Genomic DNA, 19,798 nt, shown 5'->3' with positions numbered 1-19,798 from the left:
GGGTGTCACGTCCCAAGCATCTGAGTTCCCTTTGTCCTCTAGCTGCTTCTGAGACCAAACTGTCTGGAAGAGAAGGTAGGTCCAGCCAGTGTTTCATGCTGCACTAAAAAAGAAAAAAAAAGCCCTAATGAAGCTATTTATAGATCTGGATTCCTTTCCAGGTGACAGGTTTTATTCAGGACAGTGTATTATTAGACAGTGGAGAAAGAGACATCCGAGCAAAAAAAAAAAAAAAAAAAAAAGTTCAACATGAAACATTAGTCAGCGTGTGCAGCCTTTCTTTTTGGTGGCCATACTCAATGGATTATTTATTCAGATCCGTGCTGTCGTTAAATCCGAATGGCAACCTTTGCAGATGTTGCTCTAAAAAGGCAAGTCCTACCCAAGGGTGGTCATTTAAGCCCATGCTTTTAGATTTTTGCAGTCACTTTGTGAAAGGAATGGAGGTGCCATTTGCCTGTATTTCCTCCAGTACAGGATTTAATCATAACACCAAACTAAATCCTATGTCTCGTTCAGAAGCAGAGTCTGATTTTGTGTTTTTCAGGGTGTCACAGAAGACATCTGGTATAGGTCGGGCTTGCAAAGGATGTTGTCCCGCCTCACTCCCCCTCCCCCTACGGGACGCAGGAGTATGTTTGTTAAAGACAGTATCTATTAATTGATAGGGAGCATCTTTAAATCAAAATGCAGTGTTCTGATTTAGAAATCAGAGCCTTGCTGTGATGAAATCACAACCCTTAAATCTGGACTATTGAAGCATCGATGATACGGGAGAGAAGGCAGCAGCTTCTCAACCCCACCCCACATTCTGTTGCGTCCAGGTAGAAATCCTGAAGATGCAACCTTTAAAAGCTCTATAAACAACCCAAGAATGTGTTTTCTACAACCACGGTCCTGGGTCATGGTTCCGTCTCACTGACAACAGCCTTCCTGAGCCAAGGCCTTAGCTGTCATTCCACCTGCCCGGTCCCTGGCGCCATTTGGCTTTTGACGTGGGTCTGAGCCAAGGAATAACGCCAGCATCCCTGGTGGCTGCCAGCCCTGTGCTGGGCCTCCTGGCTCCCGCTTTCCGGGGAGGGTAGGGCAGCGCGCAGAGCCGCCGCGTCGCCGCTGTCCTCTGGGTGGCCCCAGCGTGCACCACCACTCATTGAGCCCTGGAAGGTGAGGAGAGAGGAGGCTGGTGCTGAGCTCGCCAACTCCACCCGGGCCCGGGCAGACAAAAAAGGCCTGCGGTGCAGCTCGCGGGGGGACGCGATGGCCCGACGCGGAGGACGGGTGCTGCTGGCGTTATGCGCTGCCCTGGTGGCCTGCGGGTGGCTGCTGGCTGCGGAAGCCCAGGAGCCCGGGGCACCCGCGGCTGGCATGAGGCGGCGCCGGCGACTGCAGCAGGAGGACGGCATCTCCTTCGAGTACCACCGCTACCCCGAGCTCCGCGAGGCGCTGGTGTCCGTGTGGTTGCAGTGCACCGCCATCAGCAGGATCTACACGGTGGGACGCAGCTTCGAGGGCCGGGAGCTCCTGGTCATCGAACTGTCGGACAACCCCGGGATCCATGAGCCCGGTAAGTACCCTGCCTGCTGCGGGACCCCGGTGCCCATAAGGAGAGGTGATTCCCGGTGGAAGATGCTTGGATGGAAGGTGGGAAGTGGGAGAGGAACCAAGCGCCCAATGTCTCCCCCGTCGTTCTTATATCCGACCCCTTTTTGGCGAACACAGGCAAGGGAGGTTGGAACGATGCGGGCAGGAGTAATAGGCAAGCAAATCCCAGAGCTCGTTCCCAGGGTGTTCGCCCTCACATATGGGTCGAACTCCAAACAGAATGAAATTGTGAGTTCTCAGGAATGCCAACACCTTTCCCGCAGACACCAGTGGAAAATAAGGTGCAGAAGGCGGGGTCTCAGAGGAAACTAAAAAGAGTCATTGATCATTTGTTCGAGAATTTCCAAAGGATCAGCTTATTGGGCGCCGCAGGCTCTGCGCATCCACCTCTACGTTTGTGTGAGCATTAGGTGCACTCTCGGCTGTGGATGGTGTCAAAATTTAAAAGGATATTGATGATCTAGGTGTCGTGTCGTGTGCATATATATCGCTCTTCCTACCAGAGTGGAAAAGGGGTCTCTATCAGGCATACAAATTCTGAAACTGCAGATGGCCTTACTGAGAGAAAAATAGAACATTACGTTTCTATAAAGTGGCTCTGCTTTAGCCACTCCGAGATTTTCATGACCGGCTTTCAGCTCCTGTAACCATCGTGTTAGGCATTTTCCTTCAAAGTATGTTAAATAAAGCACGTTTTGATTTATGCTAAAGGCTGTGGGCTTAGTATAACAGGCATATTTTAAGCCGTGTTTCGGGACCTTTTGGGTTATGTTTGTGCTCTTTAGAAATGATTTAGGCCTGAGCTTTCTGTTGATAATAACAGCCTGCTAGAGCGATCTGGGCACTAAAATCAGTATGGAATGCTTTTTATTTTTATTTTTTTAAAGGCGAAGGGAACACAAAAGCTAGGCTAAAAATTCTCCATGCAGGACTTGAAAAGTCTCCCTTCCTCTATCTCCCCCTCCCAAAATTTTCTTTCCTCGCTGGGTCTCTTGGTTGCTTAGCTTGGCCTTGAATTTGAAATGCTGTAGAGGCTGGCCTTGAAGTCCTGATCTTCCCTCCAGCTTCCAAATCCTAAAAGAATTATGGGTTATGGGTGTTTCTTTGACGTTGTAGGATGAAATCTGCGAAGGCTGAGTAAGCCTCTATCGCTGAGCCATGCATTCAGCGGCCAGCAGTTTCCCCATGGTATATACGAACCCATCTGAGACGGGGTTACAACAGGCGCTAACGGAGACACCTTGGTCTTTCAATGTGGAGAGTTCGTGTTGATAAATAACAAGCCTTTAGAAAACATTTCTTGCCTACGAATAAGGGAAATGAGAGGATGTGAGTGAATTCGCTCTGAGAATCCTCAAGCCAGGTCCTAGAAAACATCCACACGGGGTTGCAGCCGGGTTCAGCGTGGAAACCAGAAACTCGATGGCTTGTGTTTGGGTAGTTCTTGGGAAATTAAGGGAACATGCTAACGCGAAGACTCTTTTCAAGCAAGTCACGCAGTCAAAGCTGGCTGTCCCTGACAGTTACATGATTCTGCTGCTTACTCACGATCCTCTGTTCCAAGTCTCCTGAATTATTTAGAGAGATTTTATGAAAGCTATGGTTTAACGTTATGCGGCTTCCTATGTGGAGACAAATGATAGGATGATATTATTGTAAGATATGATAGGTTCTGAAAATGAAAACGAATGATTTTTCTTGAAGATGTGGAATGGATAGTAGTACATTAAGATCTACAAATATGGCTGAAAATGATCATTTTTTAAAATGTCCTTCAAATTCCTTTTAGGTTAAACAAATAAAACAAGGAATAGCCACACGTCTTCTGAGGCAGAAATGGGTTCATTCAGTGTTTTTGTTATTTGAAATCTTACACCTTCAGGGTGAGCTAAGTTACACGAATTATCCACAAGGTGGTTCCTGCCCTCAGGGGCATGGTGAGTGGGACATTTGGCATAAAGGTTATGAGGCAGTAAGTGTCTGGTGAGACTGGAGAATCATAGGTAAGGGGGACTGGAGAGTACGTGACAGTAATCAGGAGAGGCCCAAATTACTGCAATTTACAAATTCTAATATTGCTCAGACCTCTTTTGAAGGCAACATAACTAATTTTATCTCAAAAGTATATCGGAGATTTGTTTGAAATGATGCTAGACATTTAAAAGACTTTATTATTTCTTTATCTCTGTGTGTATGTGCAGATGTGGATTCATGACGTGGTGTATGGGTGGAGGTCAGAGGACAACTTTCAGAATTTGGTTCTTGCCTCCAACATGTGGGTCCTGGGAATAAACTCAGGTTGTCAGGCTTGGCAACAAATGCCTTCACTTACAGGCTCTGAAGTAAAGTAACACTTTTAATTCTTCTTTAAGTTCATTTGACTTGATGAAAGATTTCCATGCTGTTTGAATATTCATTTTATTTCCCAGCATGAAAGAAGAGTCAAGTTGTTGGTTTTCTTTTCTTTCTTTTCCTTGATCTAGACAGTTTGGGAGGTAGCTGAGTGGCGGAGCACCCTCTTAGGGCCTTGTGTTGGGTCCCCAGTACGGAAAAAACTATGTGTCTATTTCTAAGGATTTAGTTGCTGTAATGGAGCACAGAATAACATTCCCCCCCCCACCCCAACAATGACAGCAACAACTGAAAGTTTCCTTTGGTTAGATTAGCATTTTAGGGGCAGACACTTGTCGAAACCCCCAGCTTTCTTCTTGGACAGAAGGAAGCAATCTCGGTATCTGTTTGGCACAATCTGTGAACCGAGTTTAGCATCTCCCCCAAATGATGTCCTCATTTATTCACCCTTTGAGCTCATCCAAAGGGAAATGACGTCAGGGATATGTTTCTGGGGAGATGGTTCAGTCAGTGAAGTGCTTCTCTCCCAAGCATGAAGGCCTGAATGGGATCCCCCAGAACTCAAGGAAGAAGCTGAGCAGAGAGCACTTAGTGCTAGGGATGCCGTCAGGGGACCCTAGGCGCTTATTAGCCAGCCAATCCAACCAATCAACAAGCTCCGAGTTCAGCAAGAGTCCTGCTTCAAAGAGTGAGGTGGAGAGTGATTGTGGAAGCTACCAATGTTGGCTTTGTACCCTCCCTCTTGTCTGCAAGCAAGCAAGAATGCACACATGTCCACACTCATGCATGCATGCACAATCAAGAAATCCCACTTCGGAATCATCAGTGAAAAACATCTATACATATTATGTGATGATTTAATAGGAACCAGCTTGGTTTTTGACTTGCTAAAATATACACGAAAGAAACCTTTATTAATTTATATCTAAGTAGTAGGATCCAAATGCGCAGACTATGCTTTCCAGGGTTAAAAACCCATTGTTTGGAACAATAATTGTTTACATGTAATTCAGGTTTGCTTTTGTAAAGTCAACCTGATTCACAGCTGAAATTCCATTTTAAATGCATTCTTGAGAGCACGGATTTTCTCTTTTACAGCCTGGAATGATTATTTTGGGCCTATTCCCCCCAAATCTGTAAAAATTTAAAGTTCTTGAGTGCCAGTATGCATTTGCCAAATGTTGTGATGAAACATGTTTCTCTTACAAAATTCCTACAAAGCTTGAAAACACAACAAACAAACAAGCAATAGAGATTTTGATGACATGTGTTTTTTTCCCCTTTCTTTTCTTTTTCTTTTCTTTTTTTTTGCCTAGCAAATTTGGTATGAATTAGTGTGAACCGATTACAACCGAGCAGGAACTGACTGTCAGTGAAGATAGATGTTAGATTCTAGAGAAGAATCTGAACCAAATCACACAAGGTCAAGAGTTATTTTTAGACTGGGTGAGTCAACAGGACTTTTGCCAGAAGCTACATTCTTGATAGACTTGGGATTGGCCAGTGGAAGTGGGGGAGAGATGAATCTGGCCTAGAGCCTTCTATTTAATGCTCAGACTACTCAATTTTGAGGTAGAACCCAGGGCTGGTGTAATCATGCCAGCACATCCCCAATCCAAAGGGACAGCTTTTTATGGAAACCGTCATGAGAAGCCGCAAAGAATCATCATCTCTACCACATGCCACATTGGTTGACCTAAGGGATAAGGTCCCTTGCCCTTCACACACATCTTCTTTGGAAAGATGTTAAGGAATACAGAGGCGCCTTAGAAAAGGTGACATGTCACCCCAGACATTTCCTATACAATTCAATACAGCATTGATGCATGGCTCCACAGGCATTAGACACATAAGAAAACCAGGTTTGTCTGTTTAAAAATTTCTCAGGATCATTAATAATTAATAGCACTCTTTTACTGAGCTATATTATCCCCAGTCCGGTTGGGTGTATAAGACACAGTATTGGCATTTATTATCTTATTATTAAGGATTCATTTGTAAGTCTTCATCAGAGCGCCTCATAAGGAAAGCTCTTCAGGAGGTGGGACATGGGATTATCGTTTCTGTTATTGTTGTTCATAAGTACCTAGTATAGCGATTTATTTATTTATTTACTCATTACATTGATTACAGAAACATGAGGAAGATTCTGAGACCATGAAGCATAGGATAATTTAATGAGAAGGCTAGTAAGACTGAGTCATTGTAATTTGTCTTTTCTTATTAGGCTATATACACATTTTTATTCTGTGTATGTCTCTTTGTGGCATTGTGCCCATGAGAGCAATGCCCAAGGAGTCCAGAAGATGGCAACAGATTCCCTGGAGCATGAGTTAAGGGTTGATTACAAACCATCCCTCGTGGGTGCTGAGAAGTGAACTCAAGTCCTCAGTAAAAGCAGCAAGTGCTTTTAACTCCTGAGCCATCTCTCAACTCCCCTTGCTTTCTTTTGTTATAGACTCACACCTCACAGGAATGGCAGGAGGCCAGAGGAGCATGGTCTATACCAAAGGTCATCCTGAAGTTGCTCGTGTCTATTAGGAGACCGGCTAACTAAAGACGTTCCCTTCCCTTGGCGGCTCTGGAACTGTGCTCCATTGACCCAGACTGCTCAGGCCCGCTGCCCACCTTTTACTGCTAGTGCTATACTGACCTGCTTGACGGTCCTCCTGATCCTACAATTTTCTTCTTCACAGACATTTGCCTTTAATTTGTTTTAAAGTGTGGGGTCTTGCTTTTGTTCCAGTCTGACAGACTATTTTACTTAATAGAAACAAAGTGCTTCTTCTTTGAGACTACCTTCATGATGGTTCCTTTAGGCGAATAAATACATCTAGGGTAAATCTGGTATTTTCATTGGCGATCTAACTTGTTTTCCTAAAGAATTTATGATGGAGTTGCTAAAGGTCATGACCTGTTTGTCCATCTCAGCCCACGTGAAAGGTATCTGGAACTGGCTTTTCCATGCCTTTCCAAGTATTTCTGTACTGGGGTTCATTCTATGTGTTTCTGCGAGTCTTTGGAAAATACAGGGTAAAGACTACAGTGACGATTTTGATGTTGAAAAACTGGAGTTCAGATCCTGTGTTTTGTTTTCAGCTGAGTGCTCGTGAGAGAGCCGATGAATTACCTTCTCACCAGTCCACATATCTGTCACCTGAGAGATGAGAATAGCACAGTAAATGAGATGATAAATTTTAGGTTCTTGATCCAATATGTAGTAACAGTTAATGTCACCTCTGCTATGACAATTCTTTTGTTGGCCTGTGTGCTCTTCTAGTAACTATGAGCTTAAAGGTTTTACTCTTTTTTTTTTATCTTAAGTGTCTAGTACAGTTCTTGTGGTATAGATATGAAATGTCCCCTGTAGGCTCACGTGTTAGAACACCAGTGTACTGGTAGCACTGCTAGGGAGGGCGTGGAACCTTTCAGAGGTGCACCACATCTGGACGAAGGTCATGGGGCACCCATTGAGGATTTGTACTTCGGTCCTACTCCTTGTTCACGCTCTGGCTCTTGAGTGCCAACGAAGTGTGACCAGCTGGCTGCTTCTCCCATCATGCCTTCCCCACCACGATGGAATAGATCTCCAACTGCAAGCTGCAGGAAACCCCTCTTTCCTTAACCTGCTTTGGTGGCCAAAGCAGCAAAGAAGCTAAACGCGGCAGTGCTTCAGGCACACGGTTACTCAACGGTTATCTGTGGAAGAAATACGCACTTTCTCAAACAGGCAAAAATGCTCACTACCAAACAAGGTCACAAAGAACGTCATGCCATAGTGCATGTGAGCATGCCAGAAGTGTGAAGACAAAGAACCACAAGAATGCCTCTAATTATATTTCATTACATACTTTTTTTTTTTTATAATGGAGAAATCGCCAACTACTGTCTTCTCAAGTTGCAAGGATGTCCTTGCTGTGTTGTTGAACTGGAAACACTTCGTTTTGGGGGCTTCTTTATTGTATAAAGCTAAATTGCCCATTAGAAGAAAAGTTAAAGTTTAAAACGTAATCAGCAAAAATTTCTTTAGCTAATTTTGACTTTTAAAAGAAATATGCATGAGTAGCTAGTGGGATGGCTTGGTTGGTAAAGATACTTACAGCCAGCCTGAAGATATGAGTTCACCCTCCACCCCATACTAGAGAGAGAGAGAGAGAGAGAGAGAGAGAGAGAGAGAGAGAGAGAGAGAGAGAACTGACTCCCTCAGGCTGTTCTCTGATCTCTACACTCAAAGTGATAACACACATGCCCACGCTCATGTACTCTCACACAAACAAACCAGAAATGAATAAAACATGCACCAGGGATTAGTGTTGCACAAGAAGAAACACACACTTGTTTTAGACACCGAAGCTGCGCATCTCCAGACTTTAATTTTATTTTCTTTCAGTACATGATGTTGACAATGTCACACGGAAGACCGCCCAGAAGCTGGCTGGTAGATCAAATGAACTCAAATGTGAAAGATGTTTAAGCGTGTTCTTCTATTCCCAGTAATTATTGGGATGGCAGGGATCCATCAATTTGTGAATGTTTCTGTTTCTTTAAAAATTCATGGTATGACTCTTTCTAACAACACCTGGCCAAAGAGAAGAACTGCTTATATTGCTAGAACTTTTAATTATTTTCAGATGATCACCTACATCTTAAACTGTCCCCAGATGAGTTATCCTGAAAGAAGAAGTGGAGTATGTAGACTATTACAGGGCAAAAGCCCAGACAGCTGCCTAGGACAGTACACTCAGGAAAAACTTTCTGAGGTTAGTAAATATTTTGCTTTTTATAAAAACTTGTTTACTGTAAAAAGCATCCTGGTCCTACAGCAATCGCTTAAAAATCTTCATTTAGGTATATTTCATTTCAAGTAAAGCCTTTTTTTTTTTTTTACAAAAAAGGGGAGTAGATCATGTATTTTTAAAATGAACCTAAATAGAGCTTTCAACTTAAACTTAGATTGCTAAAAAAATAAAATAAAATAAATGCCTTGCTGTGGTTTTGCTTGGCACCAGAATTGGGATAAACCCATAATTTATCTGATTTGCTTGCTCATGGCAGATGACTCCCTCATGTTCAGATCTAGGAGGGATGCTGTCCTGGAGACCTCTCCCAGTTCCTCTTTCTGTGTCATACTGACTGTAAACCAGAAAGATTCACTTCTACCCAGTAATGCCATTTACTTCAAGTCCACTCCCTCTCCCCAACAAGCATCTTGGATCTACCACTAGACACAAATTATACATTTGATCATGTTTAGGGCAGTAAACCAGTATTTTTTTTTTTTTGAGGACTAAGTAAGTGTTTTTATTTTATGTGTTCGTGGGTTTTTCCTGAATGAATGTATGTGCACTTTGTGTGTGCCTGTTCTTAGTGGGGGCCAGAAGAGGGCGCTGTGACCCCTGGAACTGGGATTTCAGATGGTTGTAACCTCTGGGTGGGTGCTGGAAACTTTGGTCCTCTGCAACAGCAATTGAGTTATAATTTTATTTTGCCATTAATTAATTTTTAAGCTTTTGAGTATAGCTGTCATTTCACAGCAAAATGGATTTCTTAAAAATGAAAAGAAAATGTATCTCTGATAATGCAAATAATACTTCCACTTTAATTTAGGCATAACTTAATAAATGTTATATATATATATATATGTTTTTTACCATGTTTATCAGGTCCTTTGAAATAAACCCTTTGCACATTAAAATTTTTTTGCATGTATGCATTTACTCTCTCTCTCTCTCTCTCTCTCTCTCTCTCTCTCTCTCTCTCTCTCTCTGCCACAGCATAATGTGGAGGTCAGAGGACAGTTTGTGCATTCTCCCTTTTCTTATGGATCTCTAGGATTGAGCACTGGTTTTCAAACTTGATAGCAAGTGCCTTAACCCACTAAGCCATTTAGGAGGTGTCTTTTTTGGTCTTTCCTCTTTTTCCTTCTTTCTCTCTCTTCTTCCTTCCTTGTTTCTTTCCTTCCTTTCTTCCTTCATGCTTTCCTTTCTTCCTGCCTTCCTTCCTTCCGTCCACAGTACAGGGGCGTTTCATCACATATCTAGGATAACTGCTAACTCACTATGTATACTTCACACTGTCTTCAAAAATAGCAATGATGCTCCTGCCTTAGTCTCCCACCTGCTGAGAACATAGATCTGAGACTTGCATTCAGCCCTTTGTTTATCCTGCCTTGGGTTTATCCTCTACAGATAAAATTCACTGTTACACTCCGATAACATTCTCCATTCTGGGAAATGTCTGTTGCATACAGATTCCATGGTTATGGCCTTCCCCCTTCTATCCCAGACAGGCAAACATAAAGACACAGGACACAGGAGAAGCTGTTAGAAATGCTAAAGGCATTTACAGAATGAAATGGTTTGTGTTCTTGGAAGCAGGGGTTCAATTTCTGGTTTTAACGTGCAGTGGTCCTAACAAAATAGTTTCATTTGTCATGTTAGCACAGATGGTTTCTGTTTACATTTACTAGAGGAAATCAGACTTATTACTGTGGGAACTCAGTAAATGTTAACCCAGATTCTGGACTTTCCAGCATTGGGGGATTAGACACCTTGAGTTTTGGAAACAGCTTTAAAAAATTGGCACAATCCAGTGACCATCACACACTCCTGCAAGGAAAAATCAGTGGGTTAAACGGATTTTCTCAAGACTCAGCTCTGCTTGTGCAAACTAACAAAGCAACAATAAAATAATTCTCATGCATTTGCTGTATAGGCGTAGGTGCAAAAACACACTTTAGAATATGACAGACACACATATTTTGTCTAAGTTTTGATTATGGCAAGACAATTGTTAGAGAAGATATCATCTTAAATGCTTACATTTTCAGATTGGTTTTCAATATGTATAGATGTTGCATACTACTAATTTAAAAGGTAAAAAGTAATCATTTTTAAATTGTTATTTATTTGAAGAATTTTCTTTGGCTATTGTTCCCTTAAAATTTGGTCACATATTCTCCCAAGGTTTTTAAGTAGTTGATCTGAAGTTGCCTCCGCTTTTGGGTGAGTGCTCACTGGGTGCCTTGGGATCAGCTTGGAGAGGCTGGGGAATATTAACACATCTTTCTCTCGTCTCTCACTCCATTTTAGTTGTGGCTATGAAAAGAGGAGAGAAGAGTAGTCCTATCTTTAAATCTTACTTCTTTTATTATTTTATGTGAATAAGTATTTTGCCTGCTTGTGTGTGTTGTGCATGTCTGGTATGGAGGTTAGAAGAGATCGGATCCCTTGGGACTAGAGTGACAGATGGTTGCAAACTGCCGTTGGGTACAGGGAATAGAACTTGGGTCCTATGTAAGACAACAAGTGCTCTTAACTGCTGAGTCAACTCTCTGGACCCTAATTTGTGGCTTTTGTCTGCTTAGTTTGAGTCACAAACACCCAGGCGTGTATCCCCATGCTCAGCCACATACATCTGCGTCTGTGGGTACATTTGCCGCCAGTCATTTGTCCATAGCTGTCTTTCTCTAGGGATGCCTCCACGTTGGGTTCTGAATTAGCAGAATCTTTGTGTCAATGGCACAGAAGGAATTAGTGCTTACCTTCAGAACCTTTGGAGTGTGAAGGTTCCTTCTTTTGTGGAAAGGTTGAAAAGAAAAATCAGGGGCTGGGGATACAATTCAGGTAGTAGTGGGGCACTCACTTGAGTGTTTGTGTTCAGTCCCAAGCCCTGGGGGAGAAGAGAAGAGAAGAGAAGAGAGAAAGTACCTGAGTTTTCTTTCTTTTAAAGGATATCGTCACATGGTTTTATTCAATGCAGGCACTCTGTTGTCATTTTATAGCTAAATGTACATATACATATTCAGCAAAACATTCACTCACATGAAGTAAAAGAGTAAATAAATCTTAAAATTATTAAGAGTTTTATTTTAAGAAAGTTAGGTAATTTGCAGTATTTATTTTTCTAGTGGCTACTTTTAGGAGAATTTATAGAAACCCATGTCTTAAAAATAGTCATATTTTGGTTAAGTCTATGTTTTCTTTTTCATTAGACAAGGATAGCCTGTGGCAGGCTACACAAAGGAGCTTTTCCACTTGTCATCCACATCCTTGCAATCCTCTGTTCTTTTATGACAGAAATCAGAGCTCTGAAAAGGACTTTAAGAGTGTATCTCTGAAATCCTCCGAGTGTCCACGGTTTGAGTATTGCTTGTGCTGGAGCTTTCTTCTTTCTGGAGAGCCATCCTTTCCTTTAATTTCTTAGTCAAACATACTAAGGCTGCCAGGAGACTGTAGTGATGCATGGCCATTTATAAATTAAGTTTTCTAAAATTGTCTGAAAAATAAGCATGATTAAAATGTCACCAAGATAATAAATGAGCAAGTCTAAATACCTAGCAAAATCCATGCTTTCACAGTTTGAGACACATTTTGTGTCAGTGTTAAGTTTTCATGTTGCCAAGTTATGTATTGGTATGCCCTCCTGCTTTTTCTTAAGTTTTATTTTTTACTTACTTATTTGTGTGTGTGAGTATGTATGGACACATGCATATCCCGGCACACATGTGAAGGTCAGCGGACCCCTTGATATTGTTGGTTCTCTCCTTTTCTACAGTGAGGGTTCTGGAGGTTGAACTCAGGTCATCCAGACTATTGGCAAACATTTTCACCTCCTGAGCCAGTTTGCTGCCTCTTTCCCATTTCTTAAAAATAGGTTTCCTAACTGATCTGTTGTTTTCTGGATCCTGGATAATGACTGTATGTTTTGAGGGTGGACGATCCGCGGTGTCTGTTGGGTCTGTAGTAGGTTCTCACTGAGTGCATGAATGAATACTTCAACATGAGCGACAAAACATGTTAGATGTGCCCACTCTTGCCAGTCATTACTTGTGAGTATGCAAACTAGTAGTGATGTCAGTGCACAGTTTTGTCTTCCTTCCCATATTCCCAGGGAGCTTTATTGTTATATTCACAGTGTCTGGCACACATAATTTTATCACCAGTAGGGCCCTGCGGTAATGCCCTAGGTTGGTCCTATTTCTTATCCTGTACTTTATACATAAAGGCCTCACTCACATGGACCTTCAGATCTGTTTCTTCTCCAGACATCGTTCTGGGCAGGTGAGATGGCCCAGCAGGTAAAGGTGTCCCCCACTGAGTGTGAGAACCTGAGGTTGGTTCCTAAAACCCACACGATGGAAGAAGAGAATCAGCTGCTGGATGTTCTCTGCCCTCCACACACACACTCTCCACAACACAGCCATACCTACACACCTACCCACTCCTGCACACAAAACAAGCAAACAAATGTGAAAGCAATAACAAAACCCCAAGGTCCAAATCAGGAGCAGAAGGAGAGAGAGCACGAGCAAGGAACTCAGGACCGCGAGGGGTGCACCCACACACTGAGACAATGGGGATGTCCTATCGGGAACTCACCAAGGCCAGGTGGACTGGGTCTGAAAAAGCCTGGGATAAAACTGGACTTGCTGAACATAGTGGACAATGAGGACTGCTNATGGCACTGGGTTTTGATCCTACTGCACATACTGGCTTTGTGGGAGCCTAGGCTATTTGGTTGTTCATTTTACTAGATCTGGAAGGAGGTGGGAGGTCTTTTTTAATTTTAATTTTTAAACTATATTTTATTTATTTATCACGGGTGTAGTTGCATGCATGTCATGGCACCCATGTGAAAGTCAAAGATATTCTTCCAGGAGTCAGTTCTCTCCTTCCCCAAGGACCAAAGTCGGATGGTCAAGACTTGCCAGGAAGCGTTTTACCCACTGAACCATCGTGCAGCCCCAAAAATGTAACTAAAGATACATTGGATGTGCTTCTTTTCATGTCCAGAGTGTCAGATCAAGCTCAGAATCCAAACTACACTCCATTCACACAAGCCGGAAAAACACATCCACGTAAAGCACACATTGGAAAAATGCAAGTGTTTCTCTAAATACAAAAGGGAAAACATCTGCCTTTGAATTTTTAAAAAAAAAAAAAACACTGCCTAAATTGGCATATGCTTTACATTATTCCTATAGCGTTCTAGCTTGCCTACACAACCACGTGTGACATTTAATTTCCAATTAAACACCATTACAATATTTGTTTAGAATAATGTGGGGGGCTGGAGCGATGACTCAGGTGTTAAGGGCACAGGCTGCTCTTCCGGAGGACCTTGGTTCAATTCCCAGCACCTATACAATGTCTCAGTGGCCTGTAACTCCTGTTTCAGGGAATATGATGCCCTCTTCTGTACTCCACAGGGGCCAGGCGCCCACATGGTGAATAGACCTACATGTAGGTAAAGCATTCACACAGTAAAGTTAAAGATATAAAATAATAATATAAAAAAAGAGTAATGTGGCTCTGTCAGGCAGGGTGGCGATGAGGAGAAAGTCTTTGCAACAAGAAGAACAATTGGTTATTAAGTATACCAAGGAAGTATAGCACCAAATACTGTCACCTGGGAGGAACTGGCAATTCTAACTCATGTTGAAAATTAAGTCATAATAGGACATAAACCCATGGATATGGGCTGAATCACTAGCATGCTCTTTGTCTATGGGAAATAATAAATAAATAAATAATAAATAACTATAAAGCGTGTTCAGTGTGCCTGTCTAGAAGGGAGAAAGTTTGCCCTGTCGGTGGCTTCAGGTGTCATATTTGGTGGAACTTGAGTTGACACAGTCTCTTCCTAACCTCTCCCTGCCTTCCATGTGTGCATAGATATCTCTAACACAGCAAGCCTTGACATACTGTGTGCCTTTGGAGGAAGAACCTTTAGCTTCAAGAAAATTTAGAAAAGAAACACAAAGCAGGAAATCTGGGGACTGTTTTACCTTTTATTAAATCAAATCTAATGCCCAATGATATTACAAGACAAAAGGAGAAATCCGGGTCACATTTCCAGGTACTTCACTGTCCCTCGGGGGACCCAGCTCTCTGGCTGTAACCTCTTTCCCAAAGGGCCAAGGGAGCTCCAAGCCATAGCTCTGCTGGTCCTCAGTTCTTATTCTGTCACGTACTCAGAGAAGACAGCGCTCATAAGGCTACACCACCCCAACACCATTGGCTTATTGGACTCAATTCCCACCACAAAATTATGTGTCTGCTCAGTATTTTAATTACATTTAAACCTTATGACAGTTAATGGAATTTGGTATATTGTAGTGTCTAGAAGTTAACCTAGTAAGATAAAAACCAGCCAACCAACCAACCAAACATGTAATTGATCAAGTTTTGTGTGTGCGGTAGGAGCTCATGTAACTCAGACTGGCTTCCAGTTCTCTGTGTAGCTGAGGTTGACCTCGTCTCAACCCACAAACGTTGGAAGTACAGGCTTGGACTAGGGCTCTGCAAGTGAGACAAGCCTGCCAAGGAGTCACAGCTCCAGGGTGAGGTTTGTTTTGTTTTGTTTTGTTTGTTTGTTTGTTTATTTTTGAGAGTGTAGGTATGATCTAGTCAGTCTTCTGATCTCTATATATTATTTTAATTTTTAGAGACAAGATTTCTCTATTATGTAGCTCTGGCGGTCCTAAAACTTGCAGTGTAAACCAAACTGACCTCAAACTCACAGATCTGCCTCCCAATCCCAAGAGCTGAGATTAAAGGCACCTTTATACCCGGCTCCAGTTTTGTGATATTTTTAATTTGAAAATTTTTAACAGTATTGAAAGTGGTAAGGCTTGCTCTAAGTTCTGTTGTAGCAGTAAAACTCCGTGAACTGTGATTATTACTGAGAAGTATTTTTGTGGCCTCCCTTACTGTCTCTAGGCTTCTGGGTGTGCTGTTGATAGTTGCTTCAGAGAATCAATGAGATGGCTCAGTGCATAAAGGAGCCTGCCACTGAGTCTGGGGACCTGGACTCGAGCTTTGGAAACTACTTGGTAGAAGAAGAGAACCAAGTCCTGAAAATTGTCCTCTGACTCTCCCTCCCTCCCTCCCTCCCTCCCTCTCTCTCTCTCTCCCCCTCCCTCCCTCCCTCCCTCCCTCCCCCTCTCTCTCTCTTTCTCTTTCCCCTCTCTCAAAAACTTACATGTGTCCCAACACACACAGAAAATAAAATAAAGAAAACCATGAAACAAGTCATGTTGCTGGAGAGGACTTTGGCCCCCTAATGATTTTTAATTTTGAAAGTGTTTTCCTTTCTCACTTAGCTCTGTTTCAGTTTGTATACACTGTATTTTAAATCTTGTGTGGCATGTATGAGTATAAGTCAGAGTGAATTCGGAGCTACTTCTCCCAAGCATTTAAAATTCTTATTTTGTTGCTGCTATTCCTTTAACGTTGAGGTTGATCTCACTGGTTGCCACAATTCCATAAGGGGGAGAGGATGAACGAGAATGTGTTTCTTAGGAGAGTGCGCAGGAGGGTGAGGCTTGCTGGTATTTTCTCAACAACTTATTGGATGAAGTTAGTGTGTTTGTGGACTCTAAAAAGACTGTAGCATAAGGAAAACATTCATACTTCAGCCAACATTTGCCACAAGCTGAGAAGGCTCTCTTTTGTAGACCATGTAATATTTTCCATGATGTTCTCAGACCCAGGTCATATGCTGTGGTATCAAAGGGCCCTGTTAATAACATTCAGGTATAAACACCCTAATAGGAAAGATCACCAGAAGAAAAGAATGACTTTCATTCATGAGGTACTTGGCAATGCCACAGAGAAACACATTTGAACCTGTTCTCATTTGGAAATAAAACTCCACATCCTAGAGGGCACTACCTCATGTCTGTGTCTCTGTATCCACCTCAGATTCGATGTAGCAATAATAATTCAGTGCTTTGTGAGTGACAGTCAGCAAATCAAAGAGATGCTTCAAGAGTCAGGAACAGAACCTGGTGGCATGGTGGCTCATGTCTCTTATTCTGCACTCGGGAGGCTGGGTAGAGGATTGCTATGAGTTTGAGACCAGCCTGGTCTCGGAGCAAGACCTTGTCTCCGTGGCCAAATAAAAACAAAGGAGCAGAATAAGAAATAAAACAAACAATAGTATGTTGGTATGTAATTAATAATAAAGGATTGAAGGGAGGGTGGGAAGTGTGGAGGGAAAGAAAGAGGGACTTAAGGGATACAGGGCTAATTTATATCTACTATATGATATATGTTGATATATATTAAAAATGGGTATATGAGCATTGAAGAAAGGGCCAAAGGGGATGAGGGAGGGGGTAGACAGGGTAGTGGGGGGGCGAGATAAACAACTATTCTGTGTTTTCTCTTTAGGTAGAATCCACATTTCAAATGCTAAAGCGGAAGGGAGCTCTATGCTGAAGCAGGAAATCAGGGAAGTGAGGGAGAAGGGACAGGGGACAGTGATAGAGGGACGATGAGGAAAGTTCAGTGGTACATACGTGTGAACTGTCACAGTGAAACCCATTGTTTTATAATATATACATACGTGTGAAATGTCATAGTGAAACCCATTGTTTTTATAGTACATACGTGTGAACTGCCACAGTGAAACCCATTGTTTTTATAGTACATACATGTGAAATTTCATAGTGAAACCTATTGCTTTATATGCTACTTAAGCAATTAGAACAATGGACACAGCACTTTTTGAAAGATCATTTTAGAAGAAATTGAGGGTTTGGGTAGGGTTAAAAGATGAATTTAAATTTTTTTTTATTTTGGGTTGGTGATGGTGGCACACACCTTTACCCCCAGCACTTGGGAGGCAGAAGCAGGTGGATCTCTGTGAGTTCAAGGCCAACATGGGCTACAATGTAGTTTCAGGACAGCCAAGGCTGTTACACAGAGAGACCCTGTCTCAAAAAATTATTTTGTTTTGTTTTTGGGGCAAAGTTTTTCATTGTGTAGCTCTGACTGTTCTGGAACTCACTATGTAGACCAGGCTGGCCTTGAATTCATAGAGATCCACTTGCCTCTGCCTCCTGGGTGCTGGGATTAAAGACACAACATACCTATCCTAATAAAATCTTGAAAGTAGAGGAAGAGGTTAATTCTAAACCTTTAAAAAATAATACATTGTTTTAAAGATTATTTTTGTTTTACATGTATGGGTGTTTTGCCTGTTACATATGTGTGTGCACCATGTGCATGCTGGTGCCCGAGGAAGCCAGAAGGGGGCCTGGACCTCAGGGCCTGGAGTCATGGGTAGTTATGAGCTGCATGTAGGTGCTGGGAATCAAACATGGGTCACTGGGGAAAAAACACTTTTAACCACTGGGCCATTTCTCCAGCCCCATTTACTATACTTCTTAAATATTGTCCTTCATGTTCCTAGTGTGTTGACATGCTCTCACATATTTATCATGCCAGTGAATACAGTTTCGGAGCTGTTTTTCTTTGGAGTCTCTTTCCTCCATCGAGGAAGCAGAGCTATTTTGATGAAGCGTATACTAACATCTTATTTAGTAAATTTTGCTTAGTAAAACCTAGACATTTATTATGGTTGTATGATTATATAGATTATTCTGTATTATAAAATTATAGACATAGTAATTAGGTAATAATTTGCTGTAATAAGCGGCAATTGATCTTTATTCCTTCAGTAGCTTTTGGACACTTTCTTTTTTGAGACAGGGTCTGACTATGGAGGATTGACTGGCCTTTTGCAATGTAGAGCGGGCTGCCCTTGAACTCACAGGCATCTCTCTGCCTCTGCCTCCTGAGTGCTGAGATTAAGGTGGGCCTACCATGTCTGGATTGCTAGAGACTTTCTAGTAATTCATAGAGTAAAAAACATGTTAGATAGTTTTGATTTTGCTAAGCCAATTTCTACCAGTTAAATATACCTCAGTTAACATTCTGTTTTCACCCTGAAATTAAAAACAAAACAAAACAAAACAAAACATATTTAGTGTTGGGCAGAGCGGCTTTGCTCACAGGTCCAGATACTCAGGACACAGAGATGGTCGAATGTCTTAAGGCCAGGCATTCAAGGTCAGCCTGGTTCACGTGTCTATACCCAGTCTCAAAAGTAACACAATGAACGTGTTTTTAAAAAAAGTGTCACAAATAGAAACAACCAAAGCGGTGATGTAGCTGAGGAGGTGAGGGAGAACCCAGCCTTTGGCGTTGCTTTCCAAAGCGGCAGCTGCTACAGAACATTGGCCCAGCTGCACCTAACCCTCAAATAATGATCATGTGATCTGTCGGATGATTTGGTGGGAGAGATTCACTACTTGGAAATATTTAGCATTTAGCTAATTTTTCCAATTATAAGTTTTTGATTAGGGCAAATTTATTTTGAATGACTCCTAATGTTGGATCCAATCTTCATTAGCATCCCTTAGAACTGTCAAACATTAGAACTATAGCTTTTTTTTTTTCTGGCTGAAAAATGTACTCTCTTTTTATGGATGGTTGTAGTAAGGGACCGAGAGAAGTGAAACACCCTGTGCTATGTTGTGAAGCCTAGATCGTCTGGACCTGATAGAGCTGGGGAGTGGATGATGCTGTCTCTCACGGCTGTGAACTGTTGGTGCGGACTTGTCTACAGAATTGATTGGAGTGTGACATATCAGTGTGCGCAGTTCTGTTGAGAAGTGCCTTCCGACCTGTGTGATGTGAATGCCGAAGGTGAATGGGCACGGCTTGGGGTAGAAGAAAGTCAAGAAAGGACTGCATACATCACTCTAGCTCAGCATAAGCACATGCAGAAGATGTTATTTTCCTTGGCTGTAAAATCCACTCTCTGGAAAGAAACAAGCTTTTGTTGGAAGACTTCTCTGCACTTGTTGAAGGGTTGGGCTTCCAGGGCAAAGAAAGGAACTAAAATAAATAAAAAAACAGAAACATGCATTTGGAGTCTGGAAAGGAAGGAAGGGAGGGAGGGGAGAGAGAGAGGGAGAGAAAGAGAATGAGTTGATGGTGGCCAGGATTTAAGAAAATACTGGGGATTAGCAGGTTTACTTTAATCACGA

General features: G+C 42.2%; 1 protein-coding gene across 1 annotated transcript in view; it reads left to right on the top strand.

Annotated features, from left to right (window-relative positions):
- Positions 1-1,139: 1,139 nt before the first annotated feature.
- Cpe (carboxypeptidase E) overlaps positions 1,140-19,798 on the top strand; it is a 92,704-nt gene continuing 74,045 nt past the window's right edge. Inside the window, exon 1 of the mRNA XM_050138692.1 lies at positions 1,140-1,564. Within this exon, the coding sequence (XP_049994649.1) occupies positions 1,258-1,564 (307 nt within the window). The 5' untranslated portion in view covers positions 1,140-1,257. The remainder of the gene's footprint in view (positions 1,565-19,798) is intronic.

The sequence above is a fragment of the Alexandromys fortis genome, unplaced genomic scaffold (assembly GCF_014885135.2).
Source record: "Alexandromys fortis isolate MF-2015 unplaced genomic scaffold, M_Fortis_MF-2015_v1.1 scaffold_11, whole genome shotgun sequence".
Classification (NCBI taxonomy): domain Eukaryota; kingdom Metazoa; phylum Chordata; class Mammalia; order Rodentia; family Cricetidae; genus Alexandromys; species Alexandromys fortis.
This window is presented reverse-complemented; position numbering and strand designations above follow the sequence as displayed.